At 41.1% G+C, this 20,396-nt stretch overlaps 1 protein-coding gene across 1 annotated transcript; it reads right to left on the reverse strand.

The window, feature by feature from the left end:
• Positions 1–2,235: 2,235 nt before the first annotated feature.
• GTPBP8 (GTP binding protein 8 (putative)) lies at positions 2,236–20,169 on the reverse strand. The gene is made up of 6 exons (XM_036746205.1): positions 19,822–20,169; positions 13,617–13,715; positions 12,192–12,322; positions 10,731–10,830; positions 7,969–8,087; positions 2,236–4,838 (listed from the first exon to the last, which is right to left on the reverse strand). Exons 1-6 carry the CDS (start codon positions 20,146–20,148, stop codon positions 4,748–4,750), a joined length of 867 nt encoding a protein of 288 aa, XP_036602100.1. The 5' UTR covers positions 20,149–20,169; the 3' UTR covers positions 2,236–4,747.
• Positions 20,170–20,396: the final 227 nt, after the last annotated feature.

Genomic DNA, 20,396 nt, shown 5'->3' on the forward strand with positions numbered 1-20,396 from the left:
CAAGTCAAGCTACCTGCTCTGGTTTCCTTCCTCTTCTCTAGAGTGGGGATAATAATAGCACCTACATCCCAGGGCTGTTGAGGATCAAATGAAACAAGATATGAAAAGTGCCTCCCAAACTTAATCCCACTCTTGCTATTTCTCACTCGACCCCAGGGGTTCTTAACTTTCTTTGCGTCGGGCCCCATTAGGCCATGTGGTAAAGCCTGTGGACTCCTTCCCTCTAAGAAGAATGTTCTTAAATGCCTAAGATAAAACACATAGGATTTTGAAGGAAGCCAGTTATATTGAAATACAATTACCAACAGAATAATAAAGGTTACAGATCCCAGGTTCAGAACCACTGTTATCCCTTTCCCCTCCCTTTTCTTTGCTTCCTTTTCCATTTGCCTGAATCCTGTCTTCAGTCCTTGTTAAAATGTCCATGCTTTATCCATCAGTTTTATCAAAAAAACGTGTAATACCTTACATGTCTAGTATTTAATTACTGTGGGCCAAGCTTCTATTAGGCGAGTCCAGTTGTTATGTTTTAGCTTTAAGCATTTAAGGACTATTAAGTCAAACTAAAACCAATTTTACTGAGCATTAAAAGGACCCTATTTTATAGTTAAAATATTAGAAAATGCTACTTGTGTGTTACCAAGTCAGGAAGCTAAACCTATAGCAGTTGGAATTCAGGAACAATTTCTGCTGTCATTAGCCCCTGTTCCCCTCCCCCAATCTCTCAGACTTTACTACCTCACCTTGCTCCCCCGCCCTGCAAGCCAACAGCCTCCCCGACACTCTAAAGAACCAACCAGCACATAACATGGGAGCCGCCATTCTCGACAGGGTGGCCAATCTTTTACCACATCAAGGAATAAACTGTTTTGCATAAGGGACTTTTCTAGATAAGTGAAACGTTGGCTTTTTTTCCATTTTCACTCTTTGATGGGTCTAAAATACTGCATCCGAAATATGACTTAACTTTCTCTTAATGATTCTGCCCTTCCCAAGTCAGTTACTGTAGAATATTTGCTAAGGTAGCCTACATAGCTGGGTACCGATACCATGAGTTGCATTGGAAACTATCTTTTTTAAGAAGCCAGCCAATGTGCTTTCGCTTCTTTTGTCGCTCTCATGATAAAAGGCATTCGGTTATGACCTATAGCAGTGTAACATGATTGCCTTGCTGAAAAATTACTGGCTTAAAGACTAGGAGCAGCCCACTTGGAAGCAGTTTTCTTGTCCTATAGAAAATAAGCATGAATGGCCTTTGTCAGTTGCATTCAAGTCATTTCATCACTAATATAGTTCCCTTCGTCTCCCTTTACCTATCACAGGATTGATGGGGTTTTTGGCAGTACACCCCTTTGCCCTTTGAAGAATTTGTGTTCGTGCATTTGGGGGAAGGTCCACCACCTCCATTCCAAATCTTCATTACTATCAGATGACCAATCAATAGCTACTTCACGTTCGTGCTCTAAGCTTCCTCATCTGTAAAATGAAGGGATTAAGCTCGATGACCTCCAAGGTCCCTTCTGATCATTTCAACTAAAGCTCCCATCTTGTGGATGAGGAAAACTGAGACCCAGACAACCGGAGGTGGCTAGGTGGCACAGTGGATAGAGCGCTGGGTCCGGAGTCAGGAAGAACAGGGTTCAAATCCATCCTCATATCCTTCCTTGCTTCATGATCTTGGGCAAGTTACTTAAAACCTCTGCTTCTTTCCTCAACTGCAAAATGGGGATAATAATTGCACCTACCTTCCAGGGTTGTTGTGAGGATCAAATGAAATATTTATGAAACTCTTTAGCACAGTGCCTGGCACATAGTAGGTTCTTAAAGATAAACATTTGTTTCCTTCTAAACAGGTTAAATGATTTGAAACCAATGAGACTGAGTTTACTGATTGCAGAGCTAGGACCTGTCTTGACTCCCAGCACGTTTTCCTATATAATACATGGGGAATCCATTTTTTCCCTACAAAGTCTCTTTTTATTAATTTATGTTGAGTAAGGCCCTGGCTCATGAATATAATGAGTGGTAATATTGGCAGACAGAAATAGGACAAATATATTAAAAAACACTAACCCAGGCTTTTCTGAATATACAGATGACAAGCAATATTAGAGCTTCAGCTGGAGGTAAATCTATGTTTCTTTGAGAAGGTACAGAAAAACAACAGAACCATTAAGGGAAAAAACTATCGATGTGCTAATTAGCTTCAAAAGAACAGATGTGACATTTGCCAGCTGTAGCTCATCACCAAAAGTTTTTATTGTGGGGTGGCCTGCACCATTATTGTACACACACACACACACACTCCCCCCACACGTAGCTAATTTTTTAATCACTTTTTTCTCAATTAACAAAAATCAGTTTGCTCTTCCTCCATTCTCCTATACAAAGCAAAAACCTTATAACTACCATGTATAGTCAAGCAAAAAAAAAAAAAATCCCTGCATTGGCCATGTGTCCAAAAATGTCTTCTTCTGCATCTTAAATCCATTCACCCCTCTGTGAGGAGGTGGCAGCAGGCTTCATCATCTGTCTTCTGAACTCATGGTTGGTCAATGTATTGATCAGTTATTAGGAGAACAGCTTTCAAAGTTGTCAAACTATTTTTGCTGTTTAAAACTCTACACCTCTAAAGGTGTAAATAATCGAGATTCACAAAAATGACCCCATTTATCAATGTAAATTTGTTTAACACTGATATACTCTGTCTCTCACTGTTGACCATTAAAAAAATGAGTTCTGAAAAAGTCACAGTTCTGCAACTTAACAGTTTGATTTTCATCAGCTACATTTCATTGGCTACTTTTAAGAGGTTTCTCACTTTGAAATGCTAAATATGATTCAGACTACCAAAAGAACAACAACTTGTCTTTCTGGTTAGTGATGAGCCAAAAAGGATTAACACTCTGACTTTTCAATGAGAATTATGAGAAACGGTCTAGGTGCTGTAATTTTGTTGTTTCAAAATAGTGTCATGGTGCAACTGTTTGAGTTGCTTCGGTCATACATGAGATTGATTCTCCTTTCCAAGCTTTCATGTCACAGAGCGTAGAGCTAAACTAATACTGTTTTGATCCAAAAATTTGTATTTGCTCTTTTCAAGTATATCAAATGTATATATTCTCTTTTCTAAAGTTCATGAAACTTTCTTAGCTCATCTTTTTGCCTTTCACTAGATGGTGTGGAAACTAAAACAAAAGATGGCTTCTCTGTTAGGTTTAAGTTGGTTCTGTAATGGCTTGGCTTGCTGGACTGAAAATACTTCCCAATAGTTTGTTGGAAGGTCCCAAATTTTATTGAAAATCTTATTGTATCAAAATACAGTTAGCACAGACATGATAAAGTAAAGGCATATCAGTATATGCCCTTCTGTAATGGTAATCAGGGCAGGATTTTTTGCTGTTCTTCTCTTAAGTGCCTTTAATGAGTCTGGCCTTTGTTTGATTGGGGCAGGTAAAGTAGGATCTTTTTTGTCTTGGAATGTTTCTCAGCACTAAGAGAATTGGGAGTCATTGATTGGAAACAAAGTATAAGGTGGTACTAGTGATTTCTCACACCCTAAATGGTGAGCCTCGAGCCCTCAGGGTCCTGAATAGGGTATACGTACTGGAAGGTTAGCCTTTGACTTTTGGGGGCACACTAATTGAAAGAGTGACAAGACTCTGGGCAAGCCTTGAAATAGGTCCCCGCCCCAAGCTTTGTAATCCAGATGTTGGTGCTTCTCTGGTAACTGTTAATTGTGATTTGAATCGGACAAGGTCTATCTGTTGATGTCTGTAATTTCTGTTTGTATTTGCCCTGAAGTTCAGGGAGCTGATCTTTTTTCCCCTGAACTAAGTGAATGATATATGTTTAATTAAACTGAGACTGTTAATCCCTTAAAGTTGCTTTCCTTAGAAAAGCAGATCAAAGAACCTGTGTTGGCAGCCCTTCCTGTGTGCTGGTGTTGTCAGTCTTACACAGCCACGGTAGCTGCTAGCAACATTGTTGTTACACCTTCCAGCTGTGCTGCTTAAAAAGCAGACCCTTTTGAATAGCTCTGCTTTGTAGTATTTCTAAGTATAGTGTACAATGGAACATGTGTTTTAAGCAAATAAGACCAATGAATCCATTGTGTTCTCAAAGGATGTGACACAAAACTCTACATACCTTGAGGCTTCCACATTCTCCAGCTTCCACCCATACCCACAGCTGCAGGTTGGTTGCCTGTTCTTCCAGGTTTGGCATTGAGGAGGTCATGACAGCTTCAACCAAGCAAAGCTGCTTATTCTGGAGAAGTAAAGGGGGTGGGGGGATGAGGGCACGGAGGGTGAGGGGGTGGAGGAGGCGATAAGAGGGGTGAAGGAATCCCAATACCTAGAGGGAGGCCTAATATCTGGGAGCTCTTTGTTTTCAGCTTAATCAAACGTGCTATGATTTCTCATGACAAAGAATACTGGACAATGAGCAAAACAAGTTAAAGTTTCAATTTGTTAAAAAGATAGTAACTTTTCAAAATAATCATTCTGAATTGAGCAGCATGATAACATCTATTATAGACTCTTCTCAGGCATCAAGGTAATTACTTTTCAAAATAATTGTTCTGAATTGAACAGCAAGATTAGATCCATTATAGCCACTTCTTAGGCATTGAAACTGGGGCAGAGATTACTTTGGGAAGATGCAAATGGTTCTCTTGCCATGGTAAGGACAGACAACATCTAAAACAATGCTGATGTTCTGGTTGACATAGCCAGCCTTCGAGTCTTTAGCCAAGCTGTGAGCTATTGATGTGAAGGTTTCCTGTTATATAGGCTATAAAGCACCTCAAGAGATGGATTCCAGAGTACGTCACAGAACTGTGAAAAGAAGAAAAAGAAGAACTAGATATTTTTTTCTCTGAGTAGTGTTAATCTGAATTTATTTAAACTTTTGAAATAGCTTTTCTGGCCTGTATTACCTCTTTAGAGTTCCATTTATGAAACGGTGATTATTTTTCACAAGTGTGTCTCTCTCTAAAACTTTAAAGGATGCCCCTTAGTTCTGAAATCCTGGGATTTACAGAACAATCAGCCAATACGTATTAAATACCTACTATGTGTCTAGAACTGTGTGAATCAATGAGGACACGAAGACAAGGAACGAAACCCTCCCTACTTGCAAGCATCTTCCATTCTCACGGTGGAGATAAGTATCTATAAAAATGCGGACAGCAATAAACCCAAAGTGAATAAATACAAACACAAGGTAGTTTGGGAGGACAGGCACTAGCAGTTGGGGGTGAGGAGTGGGACTCTGAAAAGGCTTTGTGAGGAATATAGGACTGGATATTCCTTATCTTAGCAGCCTCTAAAAGGATCTGGAGATGCTTCATGTCAGATTTTTGACTTTCTTTTTTAAAGGCAGCTTTTCCACTCTGAACAGCTAAATCTATCCTTGCTGATCCTGACTTTATTCCTTCCTAACCTTCCTTTTTCTAGGTCCTATTTACTTAGTTTGTACTCTTGGAGTAGTAGCACTTCAACCTTTCAGTCATTTTGGTTGCCCAATCAGAATGGCACAGAGTATTTCACGGATACACACCATGGGTTTTTACAAAGATAAGATGTGTAGTATCTTACATCTCAACGTATTTGGGGGAAGCACAATGATTCCCAGGTCATGACTAAGCTTGGATCCCATCATCCTGTAACCATAGCTTATTTTTTTTCTTCTTCAGTCAGTAGCATACCTTGGATTTGCCCAAACTATTCTGCTGCTAACTCACAACTTCCTGAGAGCTCCCTGTCAATCTTTACATTATCTTAATATCAACAGTAACTAGCGAATTCTGGAAGAACACTTAGACATAAAAATTTAAATTTGACCTAGACTGGCATTGCCTGAGATGACATATAAAACTGTTTCGAAATTGGTGTCTTATTACCAGTGAATCATATCCTGAAAAAGGTCTTTTCTTTTTAGGACTTAAAGGCTACTAATGCCACTCTTCTAAAAAATCTTAGTGACTAATTTTAGTGTTAAGGGTAGGATGAAGAGGTATCAGAAGAGGAAAAACCACTTGAGTGAGAGGGCTCATAATAAATTATTTTCCATCAGCTGCTTTGTTTGGTTTCTAATTGACATCATGCCCCTGAACTGGGTACTCTCTGGCGGCCTCCCCCAATCCCCTTTTCAGCTTCTTTTTGTATATCATTGTCCCCCTTAGAGTGTAAGTTCCTTGAAGGCAGGGACTGTCTTTTTCTTATTCGTATCCCCAGCGCTCAGCACAGTGTCTGGCATATAGAAGACACTGAATAAAAGTTTATTGACTGAAAAAGAACCAAAGTGGATAGAATGCTCACAGTGCCTCCGGTTCTATGGGTTTCTCATCCCTGCAGGAATGGCAGATGAAATGAAGGTTTACTCAAGGTGATGAGGTTAAGAAGGAAGAATCTGATGTTCAAGGCCCATGTTTGTGCCACTAAACCATATAATTGAAGCTGGTCCCACATTGCCTCTAGGATAAAATATGCCCTACCCCACCCCCAATCATTTAAACTCCCTTAACAACCTGGCTGCAAGCCCATCTTCCCAGGCTAACTACACCCCTCTCAGCTCTGCTTCTGACTTTGGACTTCGCCTCTGTGCTTTTTGGCTCCCTTTTCTGTGTGGGCTTTCCCTGTTAGAATGTAAGCTTCTTTTTTGGGGGGGAGGGGGGAAGGCAGGGCAATTAGGGTTAAGTGACTGGCCCAAGGTCACACAGCTACTAAGTGTCAAGTATCTGAGGCTGGATTTGAACTCAGGTCCTCCTGACTCCAGGGCTAGTGCTCTACTCACTGCACCACCTAGCTGCCTCAAGAATGTAAGCTTCTCAAGGGCAGGGACTTCCTCTCTTTTTGGCTTGTACTAATATCCCCAGAACTTAGCACAGTGCTTAGCCATAGAAAATGCTTAATAAACTGCTTGTTACTTGGGGTGCATTACTCTCCCTCCCTCCCTCACTCTGTGTTCCAGTTAAACTTACCTATACTTGCTGTTTTCTATACAGGATATTCCCCCTGTGGATTCCTTCAGAGCCTGTCCTATGACACCTGCCCTCCTCCTCTCCTCATCTTAGAACCTTAACACCCTCCATCCTCAGGTCAAGTGATGCTTCCTTCAGGATTTCCTGACTTATTTCCTCCCTTCTTTGCTCTCCACCTTAAGATCACCTTGTACTTTGTATATGGATGATCTATTAGGGAATATGTTCTATTCCCCCCCCTGCCCCCCCCCTTAAAATTTAAACTCTCTGAGGGAAGGGAGTGTTTTTACTTGGTTTTTGTATCCCCAGTACCTAGATTAGTTCCTGGCACATTGCGGGTATTTAATAAATGTTCTATCAATAGAAATTATCAACCTCAGAAATAATAATCCTCTCTGCTTCACTGGAATAACCAGTGGTTAAATCCATATTAGAAATAAATAATACTCCTTTATAGTCATTGAGACTTTTTTTTAATACGCTATCACTGCACCAAAAAGTAGAACAGTACTTCCCTGCTGATCAAAAAGGCATTAATCTCTCCATTTCAGAAAATGTGGGGTCCGAACTTAAACTCTGACCTTTTGTTGGAAGGGACTAGAAAGGTGAGTTGGAACAAGCAGGGTCAGAATAAAGTGACAGTGAAGGGCTGTTAAGGGAACAAGTGGATAAAGAAGAAAGGGGAGGAAAAGCCAGATGGTGGACTAAGAAGTCACGATCACCTGCAGCACCTACCAGCCTCCTCCAAGTCACACTGGTCCTGCCCCGTTCCAGCTAATGCTTCTTTAACATCAGGATTTCTTTTTTATTTTTAACGTTCAATTAAATTTTTTTTTTTGATTTCCAAATTCTCTTCCTAAAAACACTAAACGAGAAACATTTCCTAAAAATACTCCCCTACCCATTGAGATGCCAAGCAATAAGATATCAATGGCAAATAACATCAGAATTTCTTAAAAGTTAATGATAGTAATTCAACTTACCTGACAGGAAACAGCTGAGGAAAGCATCCCTGGGTTTGTGTGTCAACAAATTCTTGGATCTGCAGAACTTGTTTGGCAAGATAACCTTTGGAAGCTTTGTCAATTTTTGTTAACACCATCTATAGAAATTTATTTCAAAGAGGAGAGTGAATGAGGGCTGGAAAAAATTTAAGTGAATCAATATGTGATCGAAAACAATACAATCCTAATAACTCCTCATGCTTACATAGCACTTTCTTTACAAAAACCCTGAGGCAGATTGGTCCCATTTTATAAACAGGAAAATCACTGTAGGGAGATCAATTACCTGAGGTCTCATAGCTATTAAGTGTCAGATTTTGAAAATCATTATATCTACTTTTATTGGGATTTATCCCCATATCCTCTAGGCATTCTGGCTCACTAGAGACTCTTCCTACTCTCTCTCTCCCTGGGGGCTTATCCTTAAGGAAAAAAAAAGATACACAAGTTCAAAAAGAGTAAAATGTTAGACTTTCAGTTGAAATTGAGGAGGAACCATGATTTTATAAACACCTGTGCTTTCCACACTAAGGATTTTAAATATTTTATATAAATCAAATTCTTATCACATATGGCTATTTTAAAAAATTAACTAAAGGATTATTCATTGATTTTGCTATGTGAGGCAAAAAACGTTGACACTGTATTTAGCAGGGCTTTTTACATTTGGTAAGGCTGCATGTTTTATTAAAAAAAAAAAAGGAAGAGGCTGAGATCCATATGAATGAAAATACTTCTAGCAGCGTTTTTTGTGGCGGCCAAAAATTGAAAACTTAAGGGGATGCCCATGAGTTGGGGAGTGGCTAAATAATTTGTGGTATATGAATGTGATGGAATACTATCGTGCTATATACATAATGATAAAGAGGATGCTTTCAGAAAAACCTGGGAAGACTTATATTAACTGATGCACAGTAAAGTAGGCAGAAGCAGGAGAACAACATGCACGGTAAAGATAATCAACTGGGAAAGACTTAGTAACTGATAAAGATAATCAACTGGGAAAGACTTAGTAACTGATCAATACAATGATGCACCACAACTCCAAAGGACTCATGAAGAAAAGTGTTCTCCACTTCCACACAGTGAACTGAGGGGCTCAGACTGCAGACTGAAGCATATTTTTCCCTTTTTCTTATTTTTTTCTTCCAGAATGTAGCTAATGCAGAAATATATTTTGCATGACTTCATAATGTATAATGAGTATCATAAATCTTGCATTCTAAAGATATATGGGGAGGGCTTATGGGAGGGAGAAAATTTGGAACTGATAAAATTTCAAAAAGGTGAGGGATGCTATAATTCCTTCAATCATGTGCTATAATTTTCATGAAATTTTTTGGTAAACTTTTAACAATTTTCTCACATGTCTCTAAATTTCTTTGAGACTGAATTGTAGTAGGATGTGGGGAGAAGTTAGAACATTAGGGGTGCTTTAAGTACCCTGTGGCTAAGAGTAAGGTGCATTCTTTATTCACCATAGATGGAAAGTGAGATTCAAAGCTCTTGTCCAGAAGGTGGGCATGTAAAATTTATGAAAACACCAACTCTTTTGTGATCTATCTGTGGTGTGTATGTCTTTAATAAGAGAGACTAGAGCAAGAAGGTAGGTGAGGCAGGAATTATTCCCATATTCTTCTAGGCATTTTGGCCCACTAGGGACTATTCCTGATGAGGTTTGGGGGTACTAGGACTCTGAGAATGCCATGGCAGAGTTGCCTGGAGTGAATTCGAACACTCGAGCTTTCTCTTTAGTCAAGTGGCAAAAAGCTTATTGTAACGTTTTAAAAGAAAAAGTGGGCAAGGGTCCTTATGGAACCTTCAAGAGAATGAGGGTGGTGCTGGGGCTTAAACAGAAAAAAGGCATGAGAAAGGAATGCCAGGGATGCTAACTAGGTAATCTAAGGGTCCAGGTGTCTTTGGGAGCTATGGATGGGAAAGTGTAGGGAGTATACCAGACATTGAAGGAGTTGTCAGAGGCATGAGCCTTGGGAATCTGGTGGGGAGAGAGAGTCCTTGGGTTAGCCAGGGACAAAAATGGTTGGGCTAGCCACCCCTCTGTCTATTCTGATAAGACAATGTATTCTGCAACAAAAGAAAGTTTTCTCACAGGACAGGCGCCTACTGAGAAACTGGGAGGCTTCCAGAGATGTGATTTTTAGGGCTGGGGCCCAAGCATCCAATCATTCCCACTGCCTCTCTGCCTGGGGGAGGTTATTCTTTTAAAAAACAAAAGTCCTTGAAAAATACTCCTTTCAGGGTTGGTAACATTTAAGAAGGATTTTATTTTGTACAGGAATTCAATGTGTATGGTCTGGAACTTGTTATATACTATGTTTCAAGAATGTGACTCGTAATCTGAATACAGGTTGCACAAAACATATAGGTGGAATCACTGTGATAAACATCAACCATGCAGCTTTTGTTTTGCATGAAAAATAGTTATCAATCTTTTCTGTAGACATGAGCGTGTGTGTGTGTGTGTGTGTGTGTGTGTGTGTGTGTGTGTGTGTGTTTAAAGTACCTATGAAAAGTAGATGAATCAGGGCTTCATGTTAGTTTGGGTACAGTTTTAACATCAAAAGATTTAGGCAAGAAGGAGGGAAAAAGTGATTTAAACAGAAATTTTACCTCATCTTCTAAAACTGAAGCTCTGTATATTTAGCCAGAGGCATAAACCTATCTGCACCGAGACATTTGTGAATACAAGCAGGGTGCAAAATAACTTGGTTGTCACTTACCACATAAGGCAGTGCAAATTCTTCACACATTTCTATAGCAATATTATCGGCTTTTTGAATCCCCACAGCACCGTCTACCAACAAAAATGTTCTGGTCAAACTGTAAGATCAGAAACAAACAAAGATTACTGCAATAACACTTTCAATTGACGTGCCTCCCCTGTTCTCTTCACAACGTCCCACTTCGCAACTCAACAAGCACATTTTGTCCTTGGGATATTCTTAGATTATTCTCAGGCCATGGTCATTTGAGAATTCTCAAAACCGAAAATACCATTTCACCAGGAAATTCTGTCTATGGGCCCCCAAAGGTGCCACTGTTCAGCACAAGGGTGGGGAACTTGCAGCCTTAAGACCACATGTGGCCTCCTAAATCCTTTAAGAATTTGTTCTGTAAAATTTGGATTCAGTCAAAAGCCCGAACACTTAAGCATTTAGAAGGCCACATGTGACCTTCAGGCTGTTGGTTCCCCACCTCTGGTTTAGCACATACATACTTTTGAATAACTTTACTCCAATTAAATAGAAAGCCACGAAACATTATAGCATTGAGGATTAAAGATGTTAACACCTACTGTTTGAAATACTGTTATATAGCTTACCATTTCAAATAAACGTGTGACCAAATTTCTCAGGTGTATGTAGTCTTAGCTCTGAAATTTGGGTATTACACATAGCCAACATTTATATAGTACTTACCCATTATAACATTTATACAGTATTTATACAGGTTTGTAGAGAGCTCTCCATATATTATTTGTTCTTCACAGCCCTCTGAAGCTTTTTACAGATGAGAAAACTGAGGCTAAAAGGTTAAGGGTCACACAGCTAGAGTGTTTCTGAGGCAGGATTTGAAATCAGGTCATCCTGACTCTTAAGCCCAACTTTTGATCCACTATATTCCCTAGCTGCCTCACATACAAAGAGGCACTGGATTTCCAGCTTACTGTTAAGAAGGCAAACATGTGAAAACAGTACTATACACATCATCCATACAAGGGTAGTATGTACACGAAATGTATAGCCTTTGAAGCAGCCAAGAATATTCTGAATGCCTCTCAGAAACTCAAGAGAGAACCCTCCCAGAAATGTTACTGAAGTTTCTTTCCATGGAGCATGAATTATACTAGATATTTTATCTTTTTCTGAATTTGAATTGGTTACAATAATATTAAAAAATAAATCTAAATATGAAAAGCAAACCAAGCTGAAGTATTTTTAGATTTAAGAAAGTACTTAAAAGAATTATCCTCACCTACAAACTGAAGCTGATCATGAAATACTTTGGTCCAAAATAACATTTTAGAAAATTACAAGCAGGCAAAAAAAATAAAGATTTTACAAATGTCTGTTGGTAAGATAACTTTTTCATCTCTCAGGGACTGAAAGACATAACTTTAAAATGTGATCTTAATACTATGTACTATGAACTATGTATAGTGATAGGAAATTTTTCCTTACGTTGGCCGTTCTTTCAGATAAGCTTCTACCATATCAACAAAATCCTTAGGTGCTTTAAAGCCATACCCTGGCATGTCTACCAATGTAAAATATTTTCCAACTTGGAAAAAGTTCATTTTCTTTGTGTGTCCCTGTTAAAGCAAATGGGAAAACGATGGATTAAAAAAAAAATCCAAATCAAAATGTCTACCATATATGAATATTAAAGATTCTACCATGTCAGAGATAATAGAAACAGGATAAGAATCCAGAGCCCCTGACACCCATTTCAGTCATTTCTGCATTAGGTTAAGGTGACTCTCAGAAATCCTCTCTTTTATCCATCTCAATGACCAGTGGAGGGAGCTATGTTAACAGCAGAGAAGGAAGGAACCAGAGTCCCACAGTAATTTCCTTTTTTCTGTCTGGCTCTGTAGATGACCAGATAGGCAGGAGAAAGGAAGACTGGTGGAAGGGTTCTTTGGGAATAGCTGGATAAGGTTTTCTCCCTTACCCTTACTAGCAATCATCATGGGAGCGAAGTGCTAAGAATCAGGGGACTGGGGCTAAATTTTCGTAGGGATAAGAAGAGTAGAGAAGAGAGTTGGTGAGAGCAGGGTTATGGGCAAAGGTGTCTGCTTTGGTGTAGGGGTAAGAAACTCTCACCGGCTATCAGGAAGGAAAGTTCATGTGTTAACTTCATTTGTTGTGTCATTTTAGTCATGTCTGACTCTTTGTGACCCCATTTGGGGTTTTCTTGGCAAAGATACTGGAGTGGTTTGCCATTTCCTTCTCCGGCTCATTTTACAGATGAGGAAACTGAGGTAAGCAGGGTTAAGGGACTTTCTTAGGGGTCACACAGCTAGTAAGTGTCCAGGTTGGATCTGAACTCAGGTCTTCGAGTCCAGTCTCGGCACTCTATCCACTGTACCACCTAGCTGCCCTGTTAACATCATAAAGGTGCCCATTAACACTAGAGAGGTATATAATAAGGTCGGGGACTGTCTGTAGTTGTGTGTATATGTATAGAAACTTTGGCAAGGTACAACCAAGGTTAAGAAATGAAAGAGTATGTGAAACCAGAGACCCTGAAATAGATCTGGAACCGTAAGTGGATTTTTCCTAGAAAAGAAAATAAAGTAAAACAAAAGAAAAACAATTACCCCATTTTGGAAAGGCATAAAACTGTTGGTAAACATACTAAAAAATAACCCTGCCTTTCTTTCCAAAGTACACAAGTAATAAAAACATGAGAATGCCCATCTCTCCTTTCCTGACCTAAGCTACTTGCCTGGAGTGAGTTAGCTCATGTCACAAAGTAATGGCGTCTACCATTAAAGAACACAGCCCTTGGAAACTTAAGAGAAAAAGGGTTTTTTACATCTTCCCACCCATCACCACTCACTTTACAAAACACAAATACGTTCCATTCAGCTTTAAACATACCGGCTTTTTCGAAACTCTGACTTCAACTTCAGGGGTCAGGGAAAATAAAGCCTTTATTAGGGATGATTTTCCAACATTGCTTCTTCCTATAAAGCAGACCTTACAGAAAAGAGAATTAATAAAATAATATGAGACCTGAGGTTTTTTTTTCTTCTCAGTTATGAAACTCTGTAAAGACTGCTGTCTTTAAGGGTCTCCCCCACTCCCAGACTCAGGGGATGAGAAACTTAAATTTAGCTGAACCTACTGGAAAAGAAAAAAAATCCTAATACTCAAGAATATATGAGCTCTCTACTACAGGTAAAAAAAAAATGTTTGGAAGTTGCAGCTTTGTAGCATTTCTGATGTATTTCAAGTGTGTCCCTAATATACAAAACAGATTATTTCAATTCAAAATATTTACTGAGCATTCCCTTGGTGCAAGGTGCTGCACATTTCAAGAAAACTGTCTTTAAAAAAAGCAAACAGCATCCCTTGAACTCTACTTTCTCACCTACTCCTTTGGCTGCCTTAGTATTTAATAACTACTGCACATTAGTTAGAATCTGAAACTATTCGTAAAACCATTTCCTGCAGGGCAGGATCACAGATCTAAAGCTGGGATAGCTACTCAACCCCTTCCTTTTACGGACAAGGACAGCCTGGCTCTTGGAGGTTCGGGGATTTGCTCAAGATGACATATCCCAAAGATCGTGTGGTCCTGATGCCTTCCCCAGTGACATTAAACCAGCAAGGCGTTGTCAGCTAAATCAGTTCAGGCATCGCCAAATTAATCAGGAAATACAGCATGTATTGGCTTTCTAGGCTTAGCAATGGTGTGCTCCTAGCCTACCAAGATAATCCCAATCAAAATGTGAAGCATTCATGTAATTGTCTCAAAGAGCAAAATGCTTCATTCTCATTGACTTTTGGTCAGACAGGAGGCCAGCAAAGAGTTTTTATTGGAATTCTTTCAGTGTTTCAATTTAGGCTTGACTGCTTTTAAAAATGTATAATGTAGGGGCAGCTAGGTGGCGCAGTGAGTAGAGCACTGGCCCTGGAGTCAGGGTGACCTGAGTTCAAATCTGACCTCAGACACTTGACACATGTACTAGCTGTGTGACCTTGGGCAAGTCACTTAACCCCGATTGCCCTAAAAAAATGTATAATGTATGTAAAAAATGTAAAGAAAAAATGTATGATGTATGTAAAATATAATGCATATAATGTATATTGTATATAATACATAATGTATAATGTATATAAAAATGTATAACCAGTGCACTAGGGAGCAAGGCATGTTTTCTCCTCCCCTGCCTCGGCCCCAGCTGCCTAGTTACGGCCAAGCTGGGCTTTTTGTAGCAGGACGCTGATCCCCTCCCCTCCCTGCTCCTGCTGGAGGTGGTGCAGAGCTCTCGCCTGGGCCCAACAATCACTGGTCAATGACGTGGCCTGCTCTAGATCCCTGTGGTTCACCCAGGCTTATGATCTTCCCTTGGGAATTGCTCTCCCATTTGCCACTACCCTGAGAACTCCTTGGCCCTCTCTCATTTGCCCTGCCTCTGAAGTGTAAAGGAAACTCTTCCACCTGCCCTGCAGCTGAATCCCCTTGTATGTATGTCAACACATGATGTCTCCTCTATTTAGAACGTGAGCTCCTTGACAGCAAGGACTGCCTCTCTTTTCTATTTGTATCCCTGGTATTTAGCACACTTAATAAATGCTTTCCCATCCCCTTCCACGTAAGATCTGACTGGTTATCATCACTAATGGAGGAGTAGCCAGTCAATCAACCGGTGGAGAGTTACCAACAAACCCTTATGTCAGAACATAAAAATCTTTCTGTTTTTAATCGTAGAATTACTTATAACACAGATGATAAATTCAGATAACCTGTGAGTTAGGACAGATCTCCAAAAACATGATTGAGTGTTAGGCCTGGAATCAGAAAGATCTGTATTCAAATCTGACCTCAGACACGTACTGCCTGTGCCACATTGGCCAAGTCACGTAACCTCTCTCTGCCTCAGTTTCCTTATCTGTAAAATGGGGATAATAGTAGTGCCTACCTCCCAGGGTCGTTGTGAGAGCAAACGAGATAATATCTGTACAGCATCTAGCACAGTGCATGTGTGCGTGTGCATGTGCGTGTGTGTGTGTGTGTGTGTGTCTGCATAAATGCTGCTATTATTAGTAGTAATCTGCTTAAACGTGGTTAACCAGTCCTAGCTCTCAACATTAGCGTTCTTCTGAATGAAGAACGCTGATTTAAATGATAAGGATTAGATCAAAAAAAGGGTGGGGCAGAGTGTCACATTGAAATGGGCCCTGGGTTTGGAGTCTGAAGGCCCTACCATTTATTAGTTCAACTACCTGCTTTCCTGTTTACTGTCCAAGTTACTTGTCTGGGCTTCAGTTTCCTAGATGGTCTCTAAGGTTCCTTCTGGCTTTCAGTCTATGATCTCATGATCCCATGAAGAAAACTGAGATGTAATTACATTAAAGAAAACAATGAGACGACAGATGAAAATTTGTGAGATACTTATAAAATAATCCTCAGAGGAAAATTTCTCTCTCTGAACATTTAAATTAACCAAAAGGAGGAGAATCCTAATGAATTGTACAGGGAAACTAAACAAGCAAATGGGAATTCACCAATTTAACAATCCCAAACAAGTGCAAAAGTAGAATTTTGAGAATCAAAGAAGAAATTAATAGAACAGGAAACAGAGATTATTGAGCTGATACATAAAATAAAGAACTATTTTCTTACAAGACCAATAAAACTGATAATATTAATTTGAGGGGAGTGAACAGTTATAGGTATGCTTTGAAAAGATAGAAAGAACATCAGTGAATGATTTAGAAGTAAGCAGAAGCCAGCAAAAGAAATTTTGGAAGGGAGCAGGACAAGTAGGGTAGTGTTAGAGTAACTACGTAAATTTAAAATATACAATAAAAAAGGAAGGTGCATATAATAGAAATTCACAGTGTTCTATGCAGATCTCTTTCTTTGGTCCTTTGAATGGGGAGATGTTGATATTTATTGATTTTTATCAAGTTCATAATAATAAAAGGGAAAATGTCAAAATTAGTGAGAATTCACAATGAAAAGTAAAAACTATTACATCCAATCATATGCTCCTAAACCTCCCTGCAAACAAATGAAAGAGATGAATATTTATAAAAAAATATAAAATACTCAGTTTAATAAGAGAGGACATCCAGTTTCTATATAATCCAATTATAAAAGAACTCAAAAAGGGGGTGGGAGGGCTGGACTGTAGAACACTGGAAGGGAAGTAACGTCCAATGAGTCTGGAAAGGAACACAGAACATGAATGAAGAGTGATTAAGAAAAAAAAAATGTCAGGAGTCAGGTCGTCCATCTGGGTTTACATAGTCTAGCCTATAACTGAGCAGTGGGGAGATATGAACAGACCTGTACTTGATGAAGATTATTTTAGATGCTGTGTGGAAGATGGTTTGAAAGTATGGAAGCACGATGACAAAAACCAGGGGGCGTCAGGCGTTAAAAGCTAAATATTGTTTTAAGAACGGCTTTGAGTAAGCTATTTTTACCCAAATTAACTATAAAGGACATATGAAGAAAGATGCTATTGAGAAAGAACTAACAGAAGTGTGTATAGAATAATTTTACATCTATCTATCTATTTATGTCTAATGGTAGCGGGGTGGAGGGAAGGAAAAAAAAAGAAATTTACACGATAATTTTGTTGTATTTTTGAAAGGAATAGCAAGTTGTGCATAGCAGATTTACAGTTTCACATGCAGTCATCTGTTTAATTGTACTATGTTATGGAAACACTTGTTTTATTGCATAAATTAAATATAAAATAAAAAGCCAAATAGAGGAGGTTTTTGCTTTTAATCCTATAGGCAATGGGAACACTACTTTGGCAGCAGTATGTAGGGCAGCCTGGAGTTGTGAGAGATGTGAGGCAGACAAACCAATTAGGAGGCTTCTGCACTAACCAGACTGAGAGGTGATCAGGGCCTGAACTAAGGTGGTAACTTAGTATGAATGAAGATACCAGGCCAGATAGGAGATATACTGAGAACGTAGAAATGGCAAAATTTGGCAAATGACTTATTTGGAGTGAAGAAGTGAGGATAAAGCAGAGATTATGAAAGGAGCCTTTGAGGGAAGTCTGGAAGAGAGGAAGGCAGGGGGGTGGGGAATTTAAGGGGTCCCAGAGACATCTCAAATTTAATGTATCTGAACCTGTTTCAGTTTGATCATCAAATAGGAAATAAATAGAATAGGAAACAGACTATTGAGCTGATACATAAAATAAAGAACTATTTTCTTAAAAGACCAATAAAACTGGGACATCCAGTTTGAAATATCCAAAAGACGACTAGTTATCTGAGGCTGAAACTGTGAAGATGGGGGCTGGATACATGTAGTCCTCTAGGAATCATGTGCATAGACATTAAGAGTTAAACCCACAGAGAGCTGATGAGATCATAGACAGGATGGATAGAAGGAGACAGAAGAGGGCCCAGGACCAACCTTGAGAAACTCCCACAATTAGAGCCAGCAGACAGGGAAGAGCAGGGTCAAACCCAGAGGAAGGGGTCTCAGGATGAGAAGGGGGTGGACAGCAACAACAAACCTTTCTACACCTAGCATGCTCTTAATCAACATTTATTGAAAGGAATCCTACAATCACTCTGGAATATTTTGTCGCTGTTCAGTTGTGTTTGACTCTTGACTCCACTTGGGATTTTTGGGTTTTCTTGGTAGAGAGATACTGGAGTGGTTTGCCATTTCCTTCTCCAGCTCATTTTACAGATGAGAATACCGAGGCAAACAGGATTAACTGACTTGCCCAGGGTCACAGGGTTAGTGTCTGAGGCCACATTTGAACTCGGGTCTTCCTGACTCCAGCCACAGTGCTCTATCCACTGAGTGCCTCCCTGGAATATAAGGGCAGGTATTGTTTTGAGATGAGGAAATTGGGCTGGGGGTGGGGAAGGGGAGCTATGACACCTGGTGAACCAGAAAGAGCACTGGACTTGCGGTGAGAAGATGCGGGTTCAAATGCCATCTCCCCTTCCTTCAGCTATCATATTACCTCTGGACCCTACATGGTGGGGGGAGGGGGGGATGTGGAGAGGAGGCAGTTAGGGTGGGAAATGCTTTGTAAGAAGTGTAATTTAGTCCTACAGGGTTACTACTCTATCACTATCCTATATTGCCCTACTACCTACTCCAGGGTCACTACCCTGGGGAGCCTGATTGGCACTGTGGGAAGGCAGGTGGACGGCTGGACTTGGGCTTTGGGGCAATCACAGAAGAGCCCCCTCACTTTCTTCTCGTGCATGGGGAGTTTGATCAGGAGAGGGTTGATCGAGCCTTCCCTTCCTCCTCAAACCCCGGGCAGGAGGCGGTGTCCCCCTCCCCCATACACCTGGTGAAACTGCATGACCTAAGAGTCAGGTAAATGGGCTGTCGGGCTTTCCAGCCTCGGACTGGCCCCATTGACAGGACACAATTGGCAGGGAACTGACCTGACTGCCCCACCCCCATCAATAACAAAGGCCAGCATTTATAACGCGTCTCGTTTGAACCTCACGGCCACCCTGGGAGGTGGGCGTTATTATTTATTATCCCCATTTTACAGGTGAGGAAACTGAGGCCGAGAGAGAGCCGAAGTGACTTGCCCCAGAGTCACGCAAGCCAGTAAGCGTCCGGAGGTGGACCTGAACTCAGGTCTTCCTGACTCCAAGTCCGGATCTCTACTCCCTGCCAGCTGCTTCTGATCAACTCCCTGCTTCATATAAAATGTGGGCAATCTCACCTACACCGACCACCTCAAAGAGCTTTTGTCAGGAAGGGGCTTTGCCAGCCTTAAACGCTTCCTAGGAGCCCAGGGCTTGGGGGTCATTAAGAGCCGAGTTCAAATTTGACCTTAGACACTTAATACCTAAGTGAACGTGGATAAGGCGGTTCACCTTTGCCTCAGTTTCCTCATCTGTAAAATGGAGTGATAAAATCTCCTACCTCCCAGGGGTGTCGTATCACATGAGCTTAACATGTATAAGCTTAGAGTACTGCATAAACGTGACCTATTACTGAATGTTTACTAGTTGCCCAGTCTCCTGGCCACTAAATTTGGCTGGGCATCGGGTACTGCGTGTGGAAGCCCGCGGCGGTCGGGCGCTCCTCCCTCCCACCTTCTCCTTCCTCCCCCCTCACCTCGGGGCGGGAGGAGGCGGGGGCGTGGTCGAGGCGCTCGGCGCTGCTGACGTAGTCGATCCGGTGGCCGGGCGCGGGGCAGAAGGCGGCTTCGGCTCTCGCGATGTCTTCCAGGCTCGGGTCGAACGTCCTCACGTGCAGCTTGGAGCTCGCCCCAGGGACCATGCTGCGCTCCAGCTCCTGCAGCGGGAACACCAGCCCTTTCTGCTGCCTCTCGGGTAAGCGGAGCACTTGGGCGACGGCCGCGGGCCCGAGCTGCGCTCGCGCCCCGAGTGCCCGCCGCGGGACGAGTCCAGCCAGTGTAGCCGACAGCCCCGGCATGCCCATCTTTTACTCGGGCGGCCGAACGCCGGAGCGCGTGCGCAGGGCTCTCGCACTGCCTCCTGGGAGTTGTAGTCTTTCCACAACTCCTCCCCCCGCACTCTCCTCCAGCCCCACCTCGGCCACTCGGCAGCTGGTACTCTTGTACTAAGCAGGAGCGGAGCGCGCTGAGTGCAAGGATTGATCTTACCCTTCAATCCCCGTATCCAATCAGATGCATTCGAATCCTGTGCATTCGATCTTTCTGCCACGTC

Source organism: Trichosurus vulpecula, chromosome 2 (genome assembly GCF_011100635.1).
Source record: "Trichosurus vulpecula isolate mTriVul1 chromosome 2, mTriVul1.pri, whole genome shotgun sequence".
NCBI lineage: Eukaryota > Metazoa > Chordata > Mammalia > Diprotodontia > Phalangeridae > Trichosurus > Trichosurus vulpecula.